This window comes from Mya arenaria, chromosome 11, assembly GCF_026914265.1.
Source record: "Mya arenaria isolate MELC-2E11 chromosome 11, ASM2691426v1".
NCBI lineage: Eukaryota > Metazoa > Mollusca > Bivalvia > Myida > Myidae > Mya > Mya arenaria.
In genome coordinates this window covers 46,511,811-46,531,408 of record NC_069132.1, presented here as the reverse complement: position 1 = coordinate 46,531,408, position 19,598 = coordinate 46,511,811, and the positions used below count along the sequence as shown (strand labels likewise).

Sequence of the window (19,598 nt, the reverse complement as noted above, 5' to 3'; positions counted from 1 at the left end):
ATTATCAAGTGTTACATTACACATGCATCAATTATCAAGTGTTACATTACACATGCATCAATTATCAAGTGTTACCTTACACATGCATCAATTATCAAGTGTTACTTTACACATGCATCAATTATCAAGTGTTACCTTACACATGCATCAATTATCAAGTGTTACCTTACACATGCATCAATTATCAAGTGTTACATTACACATGCATCAATTATCAAGTGTTACATTACACATGCATCAATTATCAAGTGTTACATTACACATGCATCAATTATCAAGTGTTACCTTACACATGCATCAATTATCAAGTGTTACCTTACACATGCATCAATTATCAAGTGTTACCTTACACATGCATCAATTATCAAGTGTTACATTACACATGCATCAATTATCAAGTGTTACATTACACATGCATCAATTATCAAGTGTTACATTACACATGCATCAATTATCAAGAGTTACATTACACATGCATCAATTATCAAGTGTTACATTACACATGCATCAATTATCAAGTGTAACATTACAAATGCATCAATTATCAAGAGTTACATTACACATGCATCAATTATCAAGTGTTACATTACACATGCATCAATTATCAAGTGTTACATTACACATGCATCAATTATCAAGTGTTACATTACACATGCATCAATTATCAAGTGTTACATTACACATGCATCAATTATCATAAGTCTTCAAGAACTAGACACGAAAGGAATCTTAATAACAGATAGTTTAATTCATTGAAGCAAAAGAGTTTGGCAATGCAGGTAGGGATCAAGATAACATCTATTTTCACTCTGTTAAAATATATTCTTTTCTATATTTCTAACAACTTAAAACATATAAACATCATTTCTAAAAACATTGAACAGTTGTTCTGGTTAATTGACACTAATTCTATTTCATACTTTCACTCACATATTTGCCAGGGTTAAGGTGGAGTCCCGTTTTTAGCGGATCCTTGCGTTTCTTCCGCAGGGAGCGGTCTGCGACCTTCAGCTGCATACGAGACTCTTCCAGGATGTGATTAAGATCCTCGATGTCCGAGTCACTGTCCTCGTACTGACCCTGACTGGACGGAACCTGTAAAATATTAAACATATAATATACATATTGCATACAATGAACAGTCCATTTAATATGTTATATGTAATGTTGCCTACGAGGCTCCTCCAGGACATGATGGAGATCCTCAATGTCTGAAAAACTGTAAGAGTATTGACTCCTGCTCTTCGTTTCGATGTTGAGTAATTAGACCATATTCCATGTTATAGACACCAGCTAGAGGCCTTCTGATTAAAACTGCTGTTATAAAGTCTGACAATACATTTTTCTACTTTTCTGTAAATTGCTTTGCTGGTGCATTTGTCCATAGGCCCCTTGTATTTTTGCAAAATGAGGACAAAAACACAAAACTTTTATCACTTAATTTCTTAATACTGACTAAAGTGATAATTGACATGGGCATGTGTCTGTATTTCCATCTAGATACTCCTGACTGGAGAACAGGAGGGCCATGAAGCAGACGCCAATGACTCTCCTGTTGGTTTTTCCCAGTCAAATAAGGGGCTTTACTTAACAATTACTTCAGCAAGGGTTTTAGGCCTTACTTAACAAGAGTATACTATCTTTGGCAACATATGTACCAAGTTTCATTTGAATCTATTACATGTTTTTTGAGTTATGTCCGTCAGAACTAACAGAACTATTTTCAATCCTTCATTCTTCTTCGATGTGCATGCCTTACAACATTTTCACTAAACCATGCACCAATCAAATCATCGATTCAATAGAGATTCTACCACTTTAAGTCTTGCATTACCAGATTCTATTAAGTATTTGCTTTTTTCATGACCCCCATGGGTAAAATTTCAATACAATCGAATTGAACTCTCACATCTGTTCTACTGTCATCCGATCCCCTTGTTTTTCACTTCAAAATATTTAAAACAAGAAATTTGACACAAGTTTTTACACAAGTTAACATTTTGTCACAAGATACATTCTATTCTATAAAGTGTTAACAACCTTCTTGACAAACGTTGCTGTCTGGCGAAAATTAATAAGGTAATCATAAGTTAACCCACCATCTTGCGAAGTGTTTGATGATGTTACAAGAAATCCTTGGTATCAAATAATTGTTTTAATTCCATAAGGTAATTTTCCGCAATTTTGTTTGGGCCAATTAAGCATGGTTTTAGTTTAAATCATTTTTGGTAAATTTAAACTTTTCCAAGGTTTAAAATTCACCACCTGACCAAATTGTGAAAAATCCTGCAAATTAAATCCTTGCCAAATACAAACAATCTGCTGTATGTTGCTACTCGCCATTTGCAAGCTAACTCAGTCATATTTGAAACTGCTGGGAGACTGTTAGAGTTTGTTAAGAAAACAACAACTGATGCAGAACATGGTAAATGTAGTTGAGCATTCTGCAGTTATTAACCAAACTGAAATCCCGACATTTCATTCCTGCATACTTAAACTACCGTACATGTATAACTACAGAACTACCGCGCACATGTATAACTACCATACATGTATAACTACAGAACTACCGCGCAAAAGTATAACTACCATACATGTATAACTACAGAACTACCGCGCACATGTATAACTACCATACATGTATAACTACCATACATGTATAACTACCATACATGTATAACTACCGTGTACATGTATAACTACCATACATGTATAACTACCATACATGTATAACTACTGTACATGTATAACTACCATATATGTAAAACTACCGTACATTTAAATTACCGTACATGTATCTTACATGTATAACTACCATACATGTATAATTACCGTACATGTATAACTACCGTACATGTATAACTACCGTACATGTATTACTGCACTCCACTACTGCCTTAACTATTGTAATAAAGCCTTATATTCTGGAGGAAGTCTCGTTCTCCCTAACATATTCCTGCCTAGTTTTTTAAGTCACTATAAATCCTTTGAAAATCACTATTTTTCCAGACTATTTTCAATGTACATCGTTTGGCTGTTTCATCGAGAATCCTGGGAGCAATTTCATAGGTAGGGGAGATTTGCAATGCACTATTAACACTTTTGAATCGCTCCTAGGTATGAAAGCACTCCTAGAAATATTGATGAAACTACTCCCAGTTGTGACAAAAACAATGAAGGAAAGGGTTATGTTTGTTGGTAGCAAAGGTGATATATTGAGCTCTTAACAACAATCCAAAAGACTGAAGTAAAATACTTACCAGTTTAGGATGTTTCCCAGTGTACACTTCCTCATCTGACCGTCTAGCCAGCAAAGTAGCGAGTATCGTAGACTGTGGCAGACTGAATTCATCGTCAAATTCCATCTCACCAGGCTCCCAAGTAAGGGCATCTTCTGGTGGCTCCTCGCTTCCTGTTGCGTACAGCGGGGCCTTGAAAAGGTATAAGATATTGATTATATAATTATGCTTGATATTCCCATATCCAACTATGCAGGTACAAGTTTGTTGTGGCCCACTCCAATGTTGGTTTGACCTCTTCTGTACCTGAGGTCCAGTAGGTACCGTCTGCTTCTGTACCTGAGGTCCAGTAGGTACCGTCTGCTTCTGTACCTGAGGTCCAGTAGGTACCGTCTGCTTCTGTACCTGAGGTCCAGTAGGTACCGTCTGCTTCTGGTTGCTGAGTCCTTTGAGTGGTTGACTTATCGTTGTCATTGTTATTCCTGTTTATTTTCCAAATTCTCTGTGGTCTTAATTTAGGCATTCAGATTTCTCTTTTGTATGTTAAATTATCTGTCTAACTCTTCGGCAAGTACAGTAAGTTTGCTTGTTCGCAAATATTTTTAAATCTGAGTTTTAGATTTAAAGTTTGATTGTAAGTTCTTATAAGTTTTCAGACATTTTATTGCTGATCTCAGCATTGAATTGAAATACATTTTCTTTAACTCTGTTCCAATGTCAAAGAAATGGAAGACTGTACGAGTACTTCCAGTTCATTAAGGTTGTCATTCTTACCCTGCCACGCTGCTTTAACTGAATCGAATGAAGTACTGAAGATGTTCTAGATTTGTTTTGCAGAAATGCAGCCGATGCTGAAGAATCCCAGACATTGTTTAAGTGTCCAGCATGGTCGGCCATCAATAAAACTGGATAGCAGAAGGCATTGGAGAAGAACATGTAGTTGAGGTCCATTTTGTCAGCATCTGATTTCACTTTAGTTATGGGATATTCTGAATATCACTTGCTTGGCTTTAAGTCCACAAATCCTTGAGGCTAAGTCTTGACAGCTAAAAAGCCTTATGGCCCAACTCTCCACAGCATATTTATTAAATATCCAAATGTCAGTTAGATCTAGAGTTACCCTCTATAAGTTAAAAGTCAAGAATTGGAGTCTATATTGTCCATTACTTTGACATTAATTTATAAAAGTCTGATAAGAAATCTACTTAATTGTTGTAGTCAAAACCCTTAGGGTAAAAAAGTACCTTCCTGTGAAAATCAGACTCTCAAGAACAAAAGAATGGTTTCACACACTTAATTAAGATAACAATATAAATTTTGTATTTTGACAGGTGATGTTAAAAGATATAAGTTCAGCTAAAGGGGAAATATTTGAACAAAGTAATATAAATATATTTTTAAAGCACTTAATTATGAATAATTTTTAACTGAAATGTGCAGCATTAATAATATTAATAACTAGAGATTGCTTTTTTGAAAAAGCGCATGTCTCCCCCATTGTGTGGTCGTAGGTGAGAAATAATCAATGATGGATCCCAAAATCAATAGGGGCCATCAACTAGTCATGACTAACTGGCATACCAAGTATGAAGTTCCTGGGTGTAAACGTTCTTGAGTTATTGAGCAGAAACCGGTTCTTCACCTCAAGGTCAGTGACCTTGACCTTTGACCAACTGATTGCAAAATCAACTAGACATCATGACCAACCTCACTTCAAAGTTTGGTGAACCTAGATCAAAGCATTCTCCTGATATTGCACGGAAATATTTTTTTACATTAGAGGTCACAGCGACGTTGACCTTTGACCTTGTGACCCCCCAAAATATAGGAGTTTTCTAAACCTCATGATCAACCTCCCTACCAAGTTTGGTGAACCTAGGTCAAACCATTCTCAAGATATTGAGTGGAAATGTTTTTTACATTGGGGGTCGCCGCGACCTTGACCTTTGACCTAGTGACCCCAAAAACAATAGGGATCTTCTACACCTCATGACCAACCTCCCTACCAAGTTTGGTGAACCTAGGTCAAACCGTTCTCAAGATTTTGAGCAGAAATGTTTTTTATATTGGGGGTCGCCGCGACCTTGACCTTTGACCTAGTGACCCCAAAAACAATAGGGATCTTCTACACCTCATGACCAACCTCCCTACCAAGTTTGGTGATCCTAGGTCATGCGGTTTTCCAGTTATCGATCGGAAACGAAGTGTGACGTACGGACGGACTGACGGACTGACGGACTACCGGACTGACGGACAGGGCAAAAACAATATGTCTCCCCCAGAGAGGGGGAGACATAATAATAATAGCTTCTCTCTCGCATGGTATGAAACCACTGGGGGTGTATATCACATACCCCCCCCCCCCCCAGCTGCTTACAGTGTAACTAATAATACTTGTCTTCAGTAGGATCCAATTCAAAGGACAAACATTATATTTGTGAAAAGACACATGTCTTGTTAAAGAATTAAAATATAGTTAAAGACAATTACAAGTTATTCTAATTATTTAAGGGCAATAACTGGAGAGAGGTGGTTGTCAAACCAAGATATTATGCAGATACAACCAAATTTAGAGATGATCGGATAAATGCTTCTAAAGTTATTGAGCAGACAACATACTGGACGCTCCTGCAGGTGAACTATAATACATGTATGTACCGTTCTATAAACAGGCATATAAAAACTGGTCATTAGAATTGTTGACATACCTGGTAGTTGTCCCATGCATTTTCTGAGAAGTTCCCATCATTGTTGGGGTCGTCAATCTCTGAGGCTGCTGTGGGTTCTCCTGGAAAATGAGAGAATTGCATAAATCAAATAAAGAAACCTATTAGGCCGCTCTTTCAGAATTGATTGGTGGCAGGACATTCCAGATATTTCACACAAATCAAGAGTAAAGCACACAAAAAAACACTTTTACTCCAGCCCCAATTTTTTTAACAATCTTACGTCTCTTCAAACAAGGTCACGCTCAGCACGTTATTTTTGTTCAAGTATAAATTGTGTTATACCCTCCTTTGAGAGATTCCGAGCCTTTAAAGGAAGATTTCTTAAAGATAATCACAATACACTTTTGAAACTGTCACAGGAATGTTACAAATGCCCCCAAAAATAAAACCCAATATAGAAAAAAATGGTATGAAAAAAAATTATCAAAGAGAATGACGAAACATAATGACTAGCACTGGATACATTCTTAGTAAATGATGTAGGTAAATGACTTTTTCATGTTTACCATATTTAAATCCTGCTATCCATTATCAAGAGTGGTAGTGTTCAAACTGCCTACCAAGTATGAGGTTCCTAGGCCCAAGTATTCAACAGCTATTGACCTTAACCTTTAACCCACTCACCTCAAAGTCATTAGGGTTCATCTTCTGGTCAAGACGAAGCTGCATACTAAGTTTGAGGTACCTGGGCCGCAGCATTCATCAGTTATTGATCAAAAACAGATTTTCAGCTCAATGTCACCACGACCTTGACCTTTGACACACCTGACATCAAATTCAAGTCAAGTCAGAGTTCATCTAATGGCCAACTTACCTACCAAGGTCACAGGGCTCAAGTTATTGATTGGAATCAGAGGGGAGGGACAGCTGATCCAATATATGTCTGCCTTTTAGGGGCATAAAAAATTGGCTATTCAAAATAAGATTTTTAAATGTGTTTGGCTATAAATGTTTCAAGAAATTTGGGCCAGGGATTACAGTCTGGACAGTTTGGTGAGATGATCATATTTAATCAAGACTCATAATTATCCATTTTGTTCACGGGAATAACTTTAAACAGTACAGTTTTACTGTTGATAATCTCTCGTAAGTACCAAATTGCTCCCAGGATTCTTACTGAAGGGCCACTGTAAAGCACTTAATGCCTTAATAAAAATATGTTTATTTTTGTTGTGTATATTCATTTTAGTCTATTGCATCCTATTCTTAAAGCAGCCATCGGAATAACACTGTTGGATAGTTGTGTCAAATATTGAAGAAGCTCTGCTAAATAATAGAGCAATAATTGAGCAAGCCCAGAATTGGTTGAACCAGTACAGGGCTTGTGGTAATTCCAGCTACTGTTAAAGCCTACCAAATATTCTGCTTGTCCTGGTTAAGTAAGCATGCCTTTGTAACAGTTGCTCTTTGGTACAGTTATGGCCACTTACACCACCATTTCTATTCTCAAACATTGGCTGGTAAAGATATTCAACTCACATAATAACATGATCTTCATAATGTATGAGATATGCAAGACCACTCCAATATCATGTTCAATACTCCTTCTGTGGTTTCATTTGACCTTTATCAGATGTAAAATATCACAATTTCTCCCACACAGTATAATTATACTGATTTTTTTTCTTCAAACAGCAGTTGTTCAAGCTGACACAACTACTTTTCTAAATTTAATTAAAATTTACATTTAGATTTTTCATTTTTTAAAGGTCAATTTTAGTATAGAGTCATTGAAATAAGACTTTGAAATTTAAAAGATCAAATTCTCAAGTGTTTAGCATCAGTTTTTCAACAAGCACTGCTATATAAAATTCAGAATTTGAGCAAGCCTAGAAAGTATTTTACCAGTACAGTTCTTTGGGCTAAATGCAGTTCCATAAAAACTGATGTCAATTTTGCAATTGTAAAATGTAAGATTAAGCATGATTAAGTCTGAAATTTTACAAAAACTACTTAAAACAAGAGCGCCAACTGTCACAAAATAGACCCGTCCAAATTTAAGATGTGCCAAGTTTGGTGATAGGTGGTTGTACGTTAAGCCAAATTTAGAGCCGACAATGTACCGAAAAAACAGAATTCTGTCAAAAAACTGAAAACTTTCCCATGATAACTACAATACAAAGAAATAGGTTTTAAAGGTTTCCCACCACTGGATCTTGACTGGTTTGTGCACACGCTTCTCTACAAGCCATCCTTGGTTCAATTCACGGCTTGGAGAAAGCGAGTTAAGTCGGTGATCATCAAGCAGGACATGTGGGTTTTCTCCAGTGTCCCCCACAACAACAAGACCCCACTCTTGCATAACATTGTGTCAAAATGAGTGTTTTGGCATAAAGCAAAATCAACTTTGTCACAATCTTTAAATTTTTGCCTTACTATGAAAAAAGAAACTCACCTTGAGTATCAGAATCATTGCTGCTGCCACTGGATTTGAATCTTGCATTTTGTAGCCTAGACATAAGTCCATTACATTTGTGTGGGGTGGTTCTTTCATCCTCTGAGGTACATGGTTCCCCTATAAAAGGCACAACATGGGACATTCCTGAGATGCCTTGCTCTGAGTTTACAGGGGTTTTCACTGGGGTAAGTTCTAAGTCTGGTTGATGATTTATGACTTGTGTGGATAATATCGAGTTAAAATGCACTGGTTCAAGTTGAGCACTTTTTGGGGTTGAACTTATAATTTCAGCACTTTGTTGTATAAATATGTCCTGTGTTTCGGATGATAATGTTGGTTGTATAATCTCCAAATTCAAGTCCAGTTTTCGTTTCGCCCCAAGTTGAGATCTCGCTCCATGGTTTAAACTGTTTGCGACAGGGCGATGCAACCTCCTGATTCGATGTCGAGGCAAAGTGGGTGAGAGAGAATGTGATGATCGCTGCGATTTATTAGACGGAATATCTGAGTCACTAAAAGCTGCACTGAGTTTATCGATGGCACTTTCCGAGGTAGAAATATGTTTCGCCTCAGTCACGTTTGGTAATTCAATAACGCTCCATGGTCGTTCTGCCCTGGTTCTACCCTTGAGCCTAGTTTTCAGCGTTGTTGTATCATACAGTTTTGGCAGGCGTGAATAATCCCTGACGCCATTTTTCGTTTCATCTGATGTGTATTCACTAGCCAGAACACTGTCTATAGTCTCTGTTCCATCTTCCTGATGTCCATCGGAATCCCCACTTTCCTCATCGCTTGCATCACAAGAGCTCTCAATTGTCCCCACGCCCTTGTCAATCATTTCTCTGGGTTGGGCCGAGGAGGACGATGACGATAGACTTTCTGGATGTGACTCCGCTCCTACATTGTCTTTTCCATCTATCGATCTTTGTGGCGAGTAAGTCTTGTTAAATGCATTCCCCTGTTGTACCATAATATCTGCTTGATCAATGAGGAATCGAATGTCTTCCATTTCAGGTTCCTCTTGCTTTAGAACATTCTGGACTTGCCCATTAATGTCCGAATCATCACTCTTCTGTTCCGCATTGGCTGAGGTCCATCCTTCAGCTTTGTCATTGGATGATGACGATGTGTCAACAACAACTGTAGCGTAGTAGTCATTTTTGGAGGATTTTCTTGCCCGTCCATTGATGCCTGTGAACGTTACCCCTTTATACCGACTCTCCAGCTCATCTGATTGGCTCTCGCTGCCGTATCCAATATCTCGACTATCATGCTTTTTAATCCTGATTTGTCTGAGAAACTCGCGCTCAGATTCGCTCCCGGTCGATACAGAAAGATCCTGGTAGTTCTCCGACATATCAGAGCTGGTCTTCTGTTCAGACTCGCTAGCAACTGCGCTATCCTTCCCGCTACTTTGATCAAATTCGGGTGACAATGACAAGCTGCTGTCAGATTTCTGTGGCGACTGAATGAAATCGCTGCGTAATCCAAATCCTGGAAAAATATCTTCCCCGCCACTGGTTACATCGCGAGAATCGTAGCTGTAATCATCATCATCGTCATCTGTGAATTCTCTGAGACTTGCAAACGTGTCCAGATATGGTCCTGGGTTGACTATTCCCTGAAATACAAAGAAAATATAACTAATACTCGAAGGTCTATGTTTTTGCAAGAATGACTGTTGCAACAAAATTAACTGTTTATTTCACTGGTCTCACATCTTATATAAAACATAATGCCCTTGCATATATATATATATAAACCTGAATGAAATTACAAATATTCATACATTTTACATACAGTATATATTTGATCAAATATACAATTACTGAACATAAATTAGATATTTAAACACATACTAAATGTGGATGACTAAAATAAATACGTAAATCTAGGTTCATTGCATGTACAGTTCCGAAGCCTCAGGGTGTAACATCATGTAATTAAATTACAAACAAGGTTTTAGCTTTCATAGGTCAACTTGCCTCATTATGCCTTATTGCTTATTTATTTTTAACAAGGTATTATCTTGTTTTATAAATTGGACCAAATTCAATATGGACAAACCCATGCAATCTTGACATTTTTCCATATTTATTTTTCATCAATAATTTTATAATTGAATAATTTTATAATTGGCAATGTTTCAATATTACTCATTTCTTGTTATAATTGTACATGTTTGTAGTTATTTTTTCCAACAAAAACATGAACTCTCACTTAAATATGCATGAAAGCCATAAATTACAAGAAAATTGAACTTCCAAACACTGAAGTTGGCAGCATTGATATTTTAATCAATAAGTGAACATGGGTAAAAGTCATGAGTTTTACCAGTTGAAAGATCAAAGCAGCACAATGGCCTTCAAGCATGGAATCACCAACATGTTGCATGTTGTGGAAGAGTTGAGTGAGTTCCAATCAAATATACCATTTTGAACTCTAGTTAAGCAAGGGATTTGCAAAAGTCTGACTTTTAACAAAAAAGAGATCATAGATTTACGTGACATCAAAATTAATATAAGTCTTATTTAATATTAGCCTTCCACAAAACTATCATTATCATGATTTTAGAAGTGGTGTTTTTCTCAAATTTTGACAATTTATTCAGCTTTAAGATATTTGTTTACTTAATGACTGCATTCCTTTACTTTAGAGTAAGCACTGGTAAATTAAATGCAGATAGACTGAGACAAAAAATATTTTAAAACATTTTGTTTGGTTAATGTTCTGACAGTTCTACCAAGGCAGCTGAGCGAGTATCATTCACGGATGTGTTTTCTTTACATTATAATTTATTCATTTATTTTTTATTTATGAATATGATAAAAGTAAAAATTTGCCTTCCCTGCCTGATAAGTTGGGAACTATAATTAGAAGTTCTACCGTCTCAGAATTTTACAAATGAACGTATATGATTCAACAGTTCCTAATATGAGACCAAAATGGTAAAAATAGACACAACAAGATGGCCATAAATAAATACTTAATAAGCATTTTGAGTGTATTAAAGACACACTTATGAAGCTGGTTCCCAATGTTTTATTCATTTGTAGCATCTTCTGGCAGTAATTACACAAAATGACCCCATTACTACCAGAGAAGTCAAGAAATCTCTGTCCATGTATTACTTTTTATTACGAGCTCCTATCTGGTGCATTTATACGTTTTTCTCTTCTTGAGGTTTTGACATTGAAAAAAGTCCTACAAGAGTAATGCTTGAAAGATATATCTAGCCCAAGAAATAGTGTTTTTCTGTGATTTTTTTTTTCAAAGCGACAATAGGATTGTTCTATCACTGAATATGAGTATTGTTGTGTTTAACTTTGTACGGAATTGTACATGAATCAGATATTTTTTTTAAGGACCTTTTCTCTTGCTTAATATTCATCAGTTAATAAAAATGATAAAAGCACTACATACATTTTTGTCTCAAAAAATAAATTTGTCCTACAAACATTAGTTCTACATTCCTAATTTACTCTCTCTAAAAAACTACCACCATAATCAAAACACTGATCTAACCTGGCTTCATTTCATTCCATGTACTTAAAGGCACCATTTATTCCAGAATTATACTAATTAAGTTTCTGAATATAATCACGTTTAATCATTTAAATAGAATGTTCACTTATAAAATTAATACCTATCTATCAAATTGCAAAAGAATATCTTCATAATTAAAACATCATCAATTTTCCAACATAGCCCACTACAAGTATAATAATATTGACTGATTACATTACCGGTATATTGCATTTGCACATTAAGGAAATTGAGTGATATTTAAGGTCACATCACTAAACAGGTATAAACAGCTGAGTCACAGGACAGATGTCATACATGAACATTGATGCATAACAGAATACAACTTGAGAATTGGGTAGAGTTTTTTTAATGTTCCTTTTATAAGCAATGTCCATGTAAGGAAACCTACGCTATGATCAAGACTCCAGACAAACTGGCCAAGCTGTTACACAGAACGAGCTGTTTAAAGAAACTTTCATGGTCATAGTGAGTTTACAATCACTTAGCAAAATGGTTATATATCTTGACTTTTGCCAAGCAGGGGCAGCAACTCTGCATGACCGATAATCTCTTAAAAGACTAGCCATTGACAGTGGTTGTTATTTCAAACTCATAAAAATGTTAGCCAATATCCTTAATTTAATTGGATTAAATTTTGATACAGTATTTAAATAACAATTTCCTTTACCTCTAGTTAATCTTAACATTTGACTTTTCAGAAAACCATCAAAAGCCTAATAACAAGATGGAGGAGGATTCAACAGTGTTTATCTTTGCTTAACTTCTATTTAGTCCACATTAGCTGGCCACCATTTGTCCAGCCATCAACATTTAAAACATTTCTGTGTATGCAGACATATAAAAACAATTAGAATATTTTTATGGTAGACAACAAAAATTCATCTGATAATCATATACATAGAACTTTATGTAAGACGTATTGATAAAACTGTCATTTTGTCTGATTAAAGTAACCCAAAAGTGGCCACAATCGACATAACAGACATGGTATTGACAAGTGGACGTTCACACTACAAGATGAAATGGACATATCCATGTACAAAGTCAATGCAAAATACTAATTTATTAACTGGCTATATATCTAGCACAGTACAGTTATTTATTACTAATAAGTTTGTTGTTGACGTTAAATTGACTTTTAGCTGTTTTTTACTGTCTTATGTTATTTTTAGGACACAGCTGCCCTTACAACAAATTATTTTCTAAACAATAAATTGATTTTTTCCCCCGCTTGTTTTATGTTTTTAAACAATATTCATATTTCAATGAAAAACAACGCTTTTTTAGTGTTTTCACCATTGACATGTTTTTGTAATATCTATGTCTAAATCGGTCGGGTAATGAAGCCTTGAATTTCACAAAATTAATTTCATGCCTTTGAGTGATGTTTATGACAAACTAATTTGGAAAAAAGTTGAAACAATATTGGATTTGACTCTTCAAGATCAATAAAATCAAATTAACATCATCTTTTTTTTACCTTGGTCCAAGAAAACATTTGCTATGGGGTAAAAGCCTGATGTAATCACTCTTCATTATGTCAATATTTAAACACTCCCAGGACATCATATGATGATTATAATACATCTCTTTCCTTTTTTGTAAAAAAGAGAGCATAAACAATAAAGAGTTGTGGTCACTAGACGAGTAAAGCTTGATAAGTCCAAGCCATGTTGTAACATGAATACATTGAAGTCTTACAGTTACAAGTTATCAATGCAACGATGTGTTATGCCAATAACATTTTTATGAGTCATGCAGTTTTTATTAATAACTATATTCTTTCACGAAAATAAGGCCAAAAACATATCATTCTCAAATTAAAGTCTTCTTTTTTTGGCAGCAAACACTTTACGTGAACAAATTTAGGGATTTGCAGATGTATTTTACTTCCTCATTTCTTTTCCCCATTTCTTTTACACCAAAATACAGAGCCATTTTCCAGACAAATTGTCCTCAGGGTCTTGACAATGTAATTTTCTTTTACATTCAGGAATTAATGATCAACTAGATGTGGGAATCTTTCTCAGTTCTTGCCCTATTTGTTTCACAAGCTTGCATTCAGTATCTGAAAACATGTCCGAAATTGTGTTCTTGTAACCTATTTAAGTATAAAATTTGCATAACTAACTTAATCAAAGCTAATGGAAAGAGAGAGGATGTGCATAATATAAAAAGGTACAACCCAGATGGATTTTGCCAATAAAGACTGTAAATATAAACATTGAATATTTCCGAATGGTGGTTCATCTCTGTATGAAAACATTAGTTCAGTGAACGCATAATTGTGACCGAGCAATGATAAAATGTATTTTCATACCAATTAAAACACAGATGTCCCTAATGAAACATATTGCATACATTGATTTATTCGTTACGAATTAGCTACTTAGTATATGAAATTGATCGATATATACTTAGCGAAGAGACGCCATTTCAAGACTCACTAAGCCTGCCTGATGTCACAGATTACCATCACAATATGGTTAATTCTGTGACAAGTCAATTTGCTTAAAGAGGTCTGAATAGAATATATTTTCTTAGCATGATGCTATGTCTACCAAGTTCATACGGTTCAAAAATTTGTTATAGCCTTAAAATAGGGCTGATATGGTGTGTCCAGAAAATGTAATCACTCCGCCAAATTGCCTGCCAGGGGCATTGCTGATTTGTGTTGATTTATGGGTAAACATGGGCAAAATTGCTCTCCGATAATTGAGTGTACATCTGCTTTTATTTCTTTTTCTTTCCTTTTCATTTTGTTTAGGTTTTTGCATCAAGGCATTGGACCAAGACAAAGAAGCCATTTTGATGAATATGCAAATTGAATCAGCATTTTTAATCCTCCTATGTTATATGAGATAATATTACAACTTATTTTTTACCTGCTTACATGAGGTTTCTCCTTAAAAGATATCACTTGTTTAAATTCCATTCACTTTTAAAAAATAGAGATGAAGGTATATTTAAGGAATAGAAAATGCCCTCTTTATCAAGTACCCAAGATAAACAATGTTCTGGCTTATTAACTCTTATCTCAATAATTCATAGACTAAGTTGTTCCTGCATATACTAGTACTCTATTGAATTCAAGCGGGGAAGAATGTAATACCAAATATAACCTCACCACACTCTTCCCTTATTTGATAGCCAAACAGTCTCCGAAAGACACTAAATAAGAGCAATATGTTTTTTCAGCTTTTTTTACGAGGATTTTTATTGTCCAAAGGTCTTAGACAACCTCAGTTTACAAAGAATTGTTATTCTTATGTACAATGACTTTTATTTCCAAGGCATATATTTCTACAGAAAAGTAAGAGGCTTAAAAAACAATTTCCTTCTTCAAAAATCAAATCAATAAATCAGAGAAATTGTCTCAAGCTAATCTACAGAGCTGTAAAGTACATTTTAGGCATTTTTGTCAATTGTTTCTCTTTTAAAAGGAAAGCTCAGTGAGATTGGGTTTCCTTCTATATTTAATACATGATGTATATAAACATAAAAAGCATATTTGTTTGTTTCAGTGTTCGCAATATATTTCACAGAATGAGCACCAAAAGTTATATAATTCACGAGTAGCGTACTCACTTTTGTGTTCACAGGTGAAATCTATTGTGACCTTACAATGAAACAAACAGTTTTTCCTTCCATTATATGCCTAAACAGCATATATTTTTTTCTGAAAAGCATGCCAAATTGAATGTAGATTTATTTAAGAAATGATGAAGGTACAATTGTGTTCCAGCCCTGCGAGGCTTCATGATTTGGGAAGTAATAGAGGGCTAAATTGTTAAAACAGTGCATTATATCAAATCTATATTTTCTCTGTTTGAAACAGTGAAATATCATTTTTATTTCATTGATAAATCACTGGAAAGCATAATTATAATAAATCTGTTTTCACTGTTAGATGCTGAAGGAACATGATCATAATTGTGGCACACTAAATAGTCTTTGTGAGGCCCTGTTAGAATCTAATGTAGCTTGAATAGTTTGAAAGTCATTACTGTGAACATTGTTTAATAGACAGATATCTGGATAAATGAACTATGAGGGCCTTAAACATTTGTATCAGTGATGGATGAAAAACAGCTTATGCCCTGGTCACATTTATGATACAAGCTCTGTACGGGAGTGTTTGGCAAAATCGCACAGAGTATGGATACTCATACTTTCGAGACTCATACAAATTTTTTAACTCATAGAGGACTCTGTAAAAATGTTTTACTGAGCTCCAGAGTTCTTACTCAGATTGTAGAAATTTGATAAGACAGGAGCAGCTCACAAGGGCCCCAGTAGAGCTCAAACGGGCATTGCACGATGTCCGTGCGAATTCGGAACATCGTAAGGCCATAAGAGCTTCCAGTGCTCGCATGACTATTGTAGGGGATGTCCTTACAATACTACGTACACAGTACGAGCGCTGTAGGAACATGCTTGCATCATAAGGTACATCGAAGCCTCTTGCATGATCCATAAGTATATCCTACGATTGCATCCTCAAAAAGATTGTACAAAGCTACAATTGTACAGAGACTACAGATTTTAAAAGGTGGAATCATAACTTTATAAATTGTATGGACATGGTATGGATATGTGACCACAACAAAATCCATGATACTGTCCTCATTCCTTATAACATTATCTGAGTTTACCTTTCAAGAGAAATCACATGTTATTTCAAGGACGTCCCCAAGGAGCCGGAACTAGTGCATCTAACCGTGAAAACTGTACACATCTTTTCATCAGATATAAATGTAAACCAATCTCAATGTGATTTGTGAAGCAGCAGATATCACTCATGAAAGGATGTTCTCAAAACACAAATATTGTACATTTATGGTCACATGCTGTTTTGTGATAAAAAAAAAGAAGTTTTTCATCCTGATACATACGGCAATGGTTTTTGAGATATTTAATTTCCTTTTATTTGGCGTCTTTTAACTTTATGGCTAAGTTTCAAGTCCTTGAATATCTTGCGCATTTATAAGTTTGCTCTAGAGCGGTAAAACAATTAATTTAACAATGAAGCTACAAGCTTTAAGTCACACATTATTTTGCATAAAAAAGCTCATTTTAAAATTTAGCACAAAATCTTAGAAATGGATATTCATAGTTGTACATTTTTACACCAATTACTTCAATTTTGCAAACCTATTACAAAACTTCTTAGTATAGATGTTTGCACTAGGAGTATACTAGTGCAAATTGTCTTCATTTTTTAAACTGTTTTGTTATTCTTGAATTAATTGAGTGTTGGTAAGCATCTTAACCACTTTTTAGGCACATATTCATTTTCTTGATGTTCTAACATGAGCTCTGAAAGCTGCTACCAACACTCATCTTTGTTGTTTTTCAGTTCATCAAGGAGCATAACTCAACCTGTCATAAAAGCACAGTTATAGCACTTGATTAACATGCCTGTTATGTCACTGATAACCAAGTTCCATTTGAATATCTTAGCTGAGTTATCGCCAAGATTAAAAATTGCACCCGACAGAATGTCAACAAGGCTGTCAAAATCCCTCGATTTACCCAAAAATGACAAGCTAAAAATATGTTTGCTTTTTCTTTAAGGTTATACCTTTTTCCTTGCAATGGCATCCTCAAGCCTACACTGCCACTCTAGGGACTGTAACCAGAGCCCGTGCCAGCGGCGCTCAAGACTGTGGGCGCTTGTCTCATGCAAATCCCCGGGCTCGAGCCCATTCTCCTGAAGATGGTCACTGAGTTTCAGGACGGCTGATATCACGCGCGAGTGGGCTTCAATGTCACGTTGTTGGATCTGCAAATATATAAAAAATATATTGCTAATGGGAATAAATGATATTAAGGGAACTGTACAAAGTCAATTATGGCTTCATACAGGTTTATTTTGATTGATATCTAAAATAATGCAGCAAAACAAACAACTATTTACCACATCTTTATCTATTTCTAAAACTATTCTAGACAGATTTAAATTTACATGGTCCTTTTGTATGACTTTTGTGTTTTATGTATTTCCAGGCTTTTAAGTATGCTTGTAACCATGGCAATATTAACCGCTTCATGGTTCCCTCTTACATCATTATGCAAAGTTTTAATTTCATGACATAATGGTATTCACTATTGCAAAATAAAAGCAATTTACAGAGACCGATCAGAAGGTTGTTTAATTTCTAGGATGATTTTCTTCATTTACTCTGACTGTAACGAAATAAAGTTTGTTTGTCAACAACACTGGCCACATGATGGTCTTTAACTTTAACATCTCTTGCATTTTTTATAGTTATTTTTATTACACTACCGCATGTTTCATATGACTACCACTGTTGGCAAAATAAACAAAAACAACAACAACATAAATGATATTTTTTGCTGTATAAGCCATTTCAAAAAACATATTGATGGAATTTTATAAAGCAAAATGGTGATATTTCCCTTCTTAAATAAATTGTTTATTAATTGAAAGTTTCTAGGTTTCCTACTAAGAATTTTTCTTTTATAAATATAATAACAAAAGGTTAATGACATCTTTGAAAGCCCTTATACCTTTTGAAACCGGTTTGACCATTTTGTAATCTGGTAAAAGACCCACATGTAAGCAATATTGATCGGTTCATCAAGAGGGCTTTAAACCTACTTGAATTCCACCATCAGGCGAGCTTGCTTTAATGGAAACAGAGCTATTTTAGGACTTTTCTTTTCATAACGCCATAGGTAGCTAGACAGTTACTTAATTATTTTAACATTTTGTAAAAACATTTTCCTTTGTGCTTGTCTGGGTATAAGAGGCAATCAAACTTTGAAGTTATTTCGAACAAACGTAATTATTTGCCCATTCTACCTATATACCAAGTTCTATGACTATTAAATGCAACAACAAAAAAATGACAAAGAAATGCTAAGAAATAATATCTTTTACAAAAGTTATATCTTGTCCTTAAATATGAGTATTCTCTAGAGTTTAATTTACCATATAAAATGATTGGTACAGATCAAAAAAATTGACATCGTTTCAGATTCACTAGATGCAGAATCCAATTAATGCCCAAGATCATACCACCAAAGTCCTCATTTACAGTCAAAAGCTTTGGAGAAATCTATGAATACAGGTGACAATTGTCAAATACAAGTTCCAATTACTTTTCTAGACATATGACCAGAGCGGTAATTCAGCCTTTAGCCATACATGTGATAACGTCCCGGACGTCCGGGATTGTCCCGGAAATCGTATCTCTGTCACGGAGTCACGGAGGGTGCATGTTTGTCCCGGAAAGTCATAAAAAAAAAAACGAAAAAAAAAATAATCTCGGAATCGGAATCGATTATCTTAATTTTACCAATGTAAGTCAGCTATTTTGCCTGTCCGGGACACTGGTCGTAAAACACAGGACATGTTGACACTAATCCGTTAATTGGTACGTGTGTCGTCGAGGTCATCGTCAATCACCCGATAATTGATCTATCGGCCTATTGTTGTGCTTAACGAGTGGGGGAGGGTTCTTGTATACAAATTCATTGTTTTCATATGGATTTGTTTGGTCTTATGAATGATAGCTTTTAATTGATGAATTGATATTTTTCACACATTTTACCAACAAACGAGCATGAAGGTAAGTTCAAAGAAAGTGACAAAATGAGTAAAAAAAACAAAATTAAAACACGGAAAACATCCCATATTCCTTTCAAATTTCAAAG

At 35.1% G+C, this 19,598-nt stretch overlaps 1 protein-coding gene across 4 annotated transcripts in view; it reads right to left on the bottom strand.

The window, feature by feature from the left end:
* Positions 1-19,598, bottom strand: part of LOC128208037 (uncharacterized) — an 80,477-nt gene that overhangs the window by 11,142 nt on the left and 49,737 nt on the right. For all 4 annotated transcript variants that reach the window (XM_052911331.1, XM_052911332.1, XM_052911333.1 and 1 more), the window contains exons 8-12: positions 17,500-17,700; positions 8,364-9,987; positions 5,948-6,027; positions 3,261-3,431; positions 931-1,095 (exon numbers count right to left, since the gene is read on the bottom strand). In XM_052911331.1, coding sequence (XP_052767291.1) covers positions 931-1,095; positions 3,261-3,431; positions 5,948-6,027; positions 8,364-9,987; positions 17,500-17,700 — 2,241 coding nt within the window. The remainder of the gene's footprint in view (positions 1-930; positions 1,096-3,260; positions 3,432-5,947; positions 6,028-8,363; positions 9,988-17,499; positions 17,701-19,598) is intronic.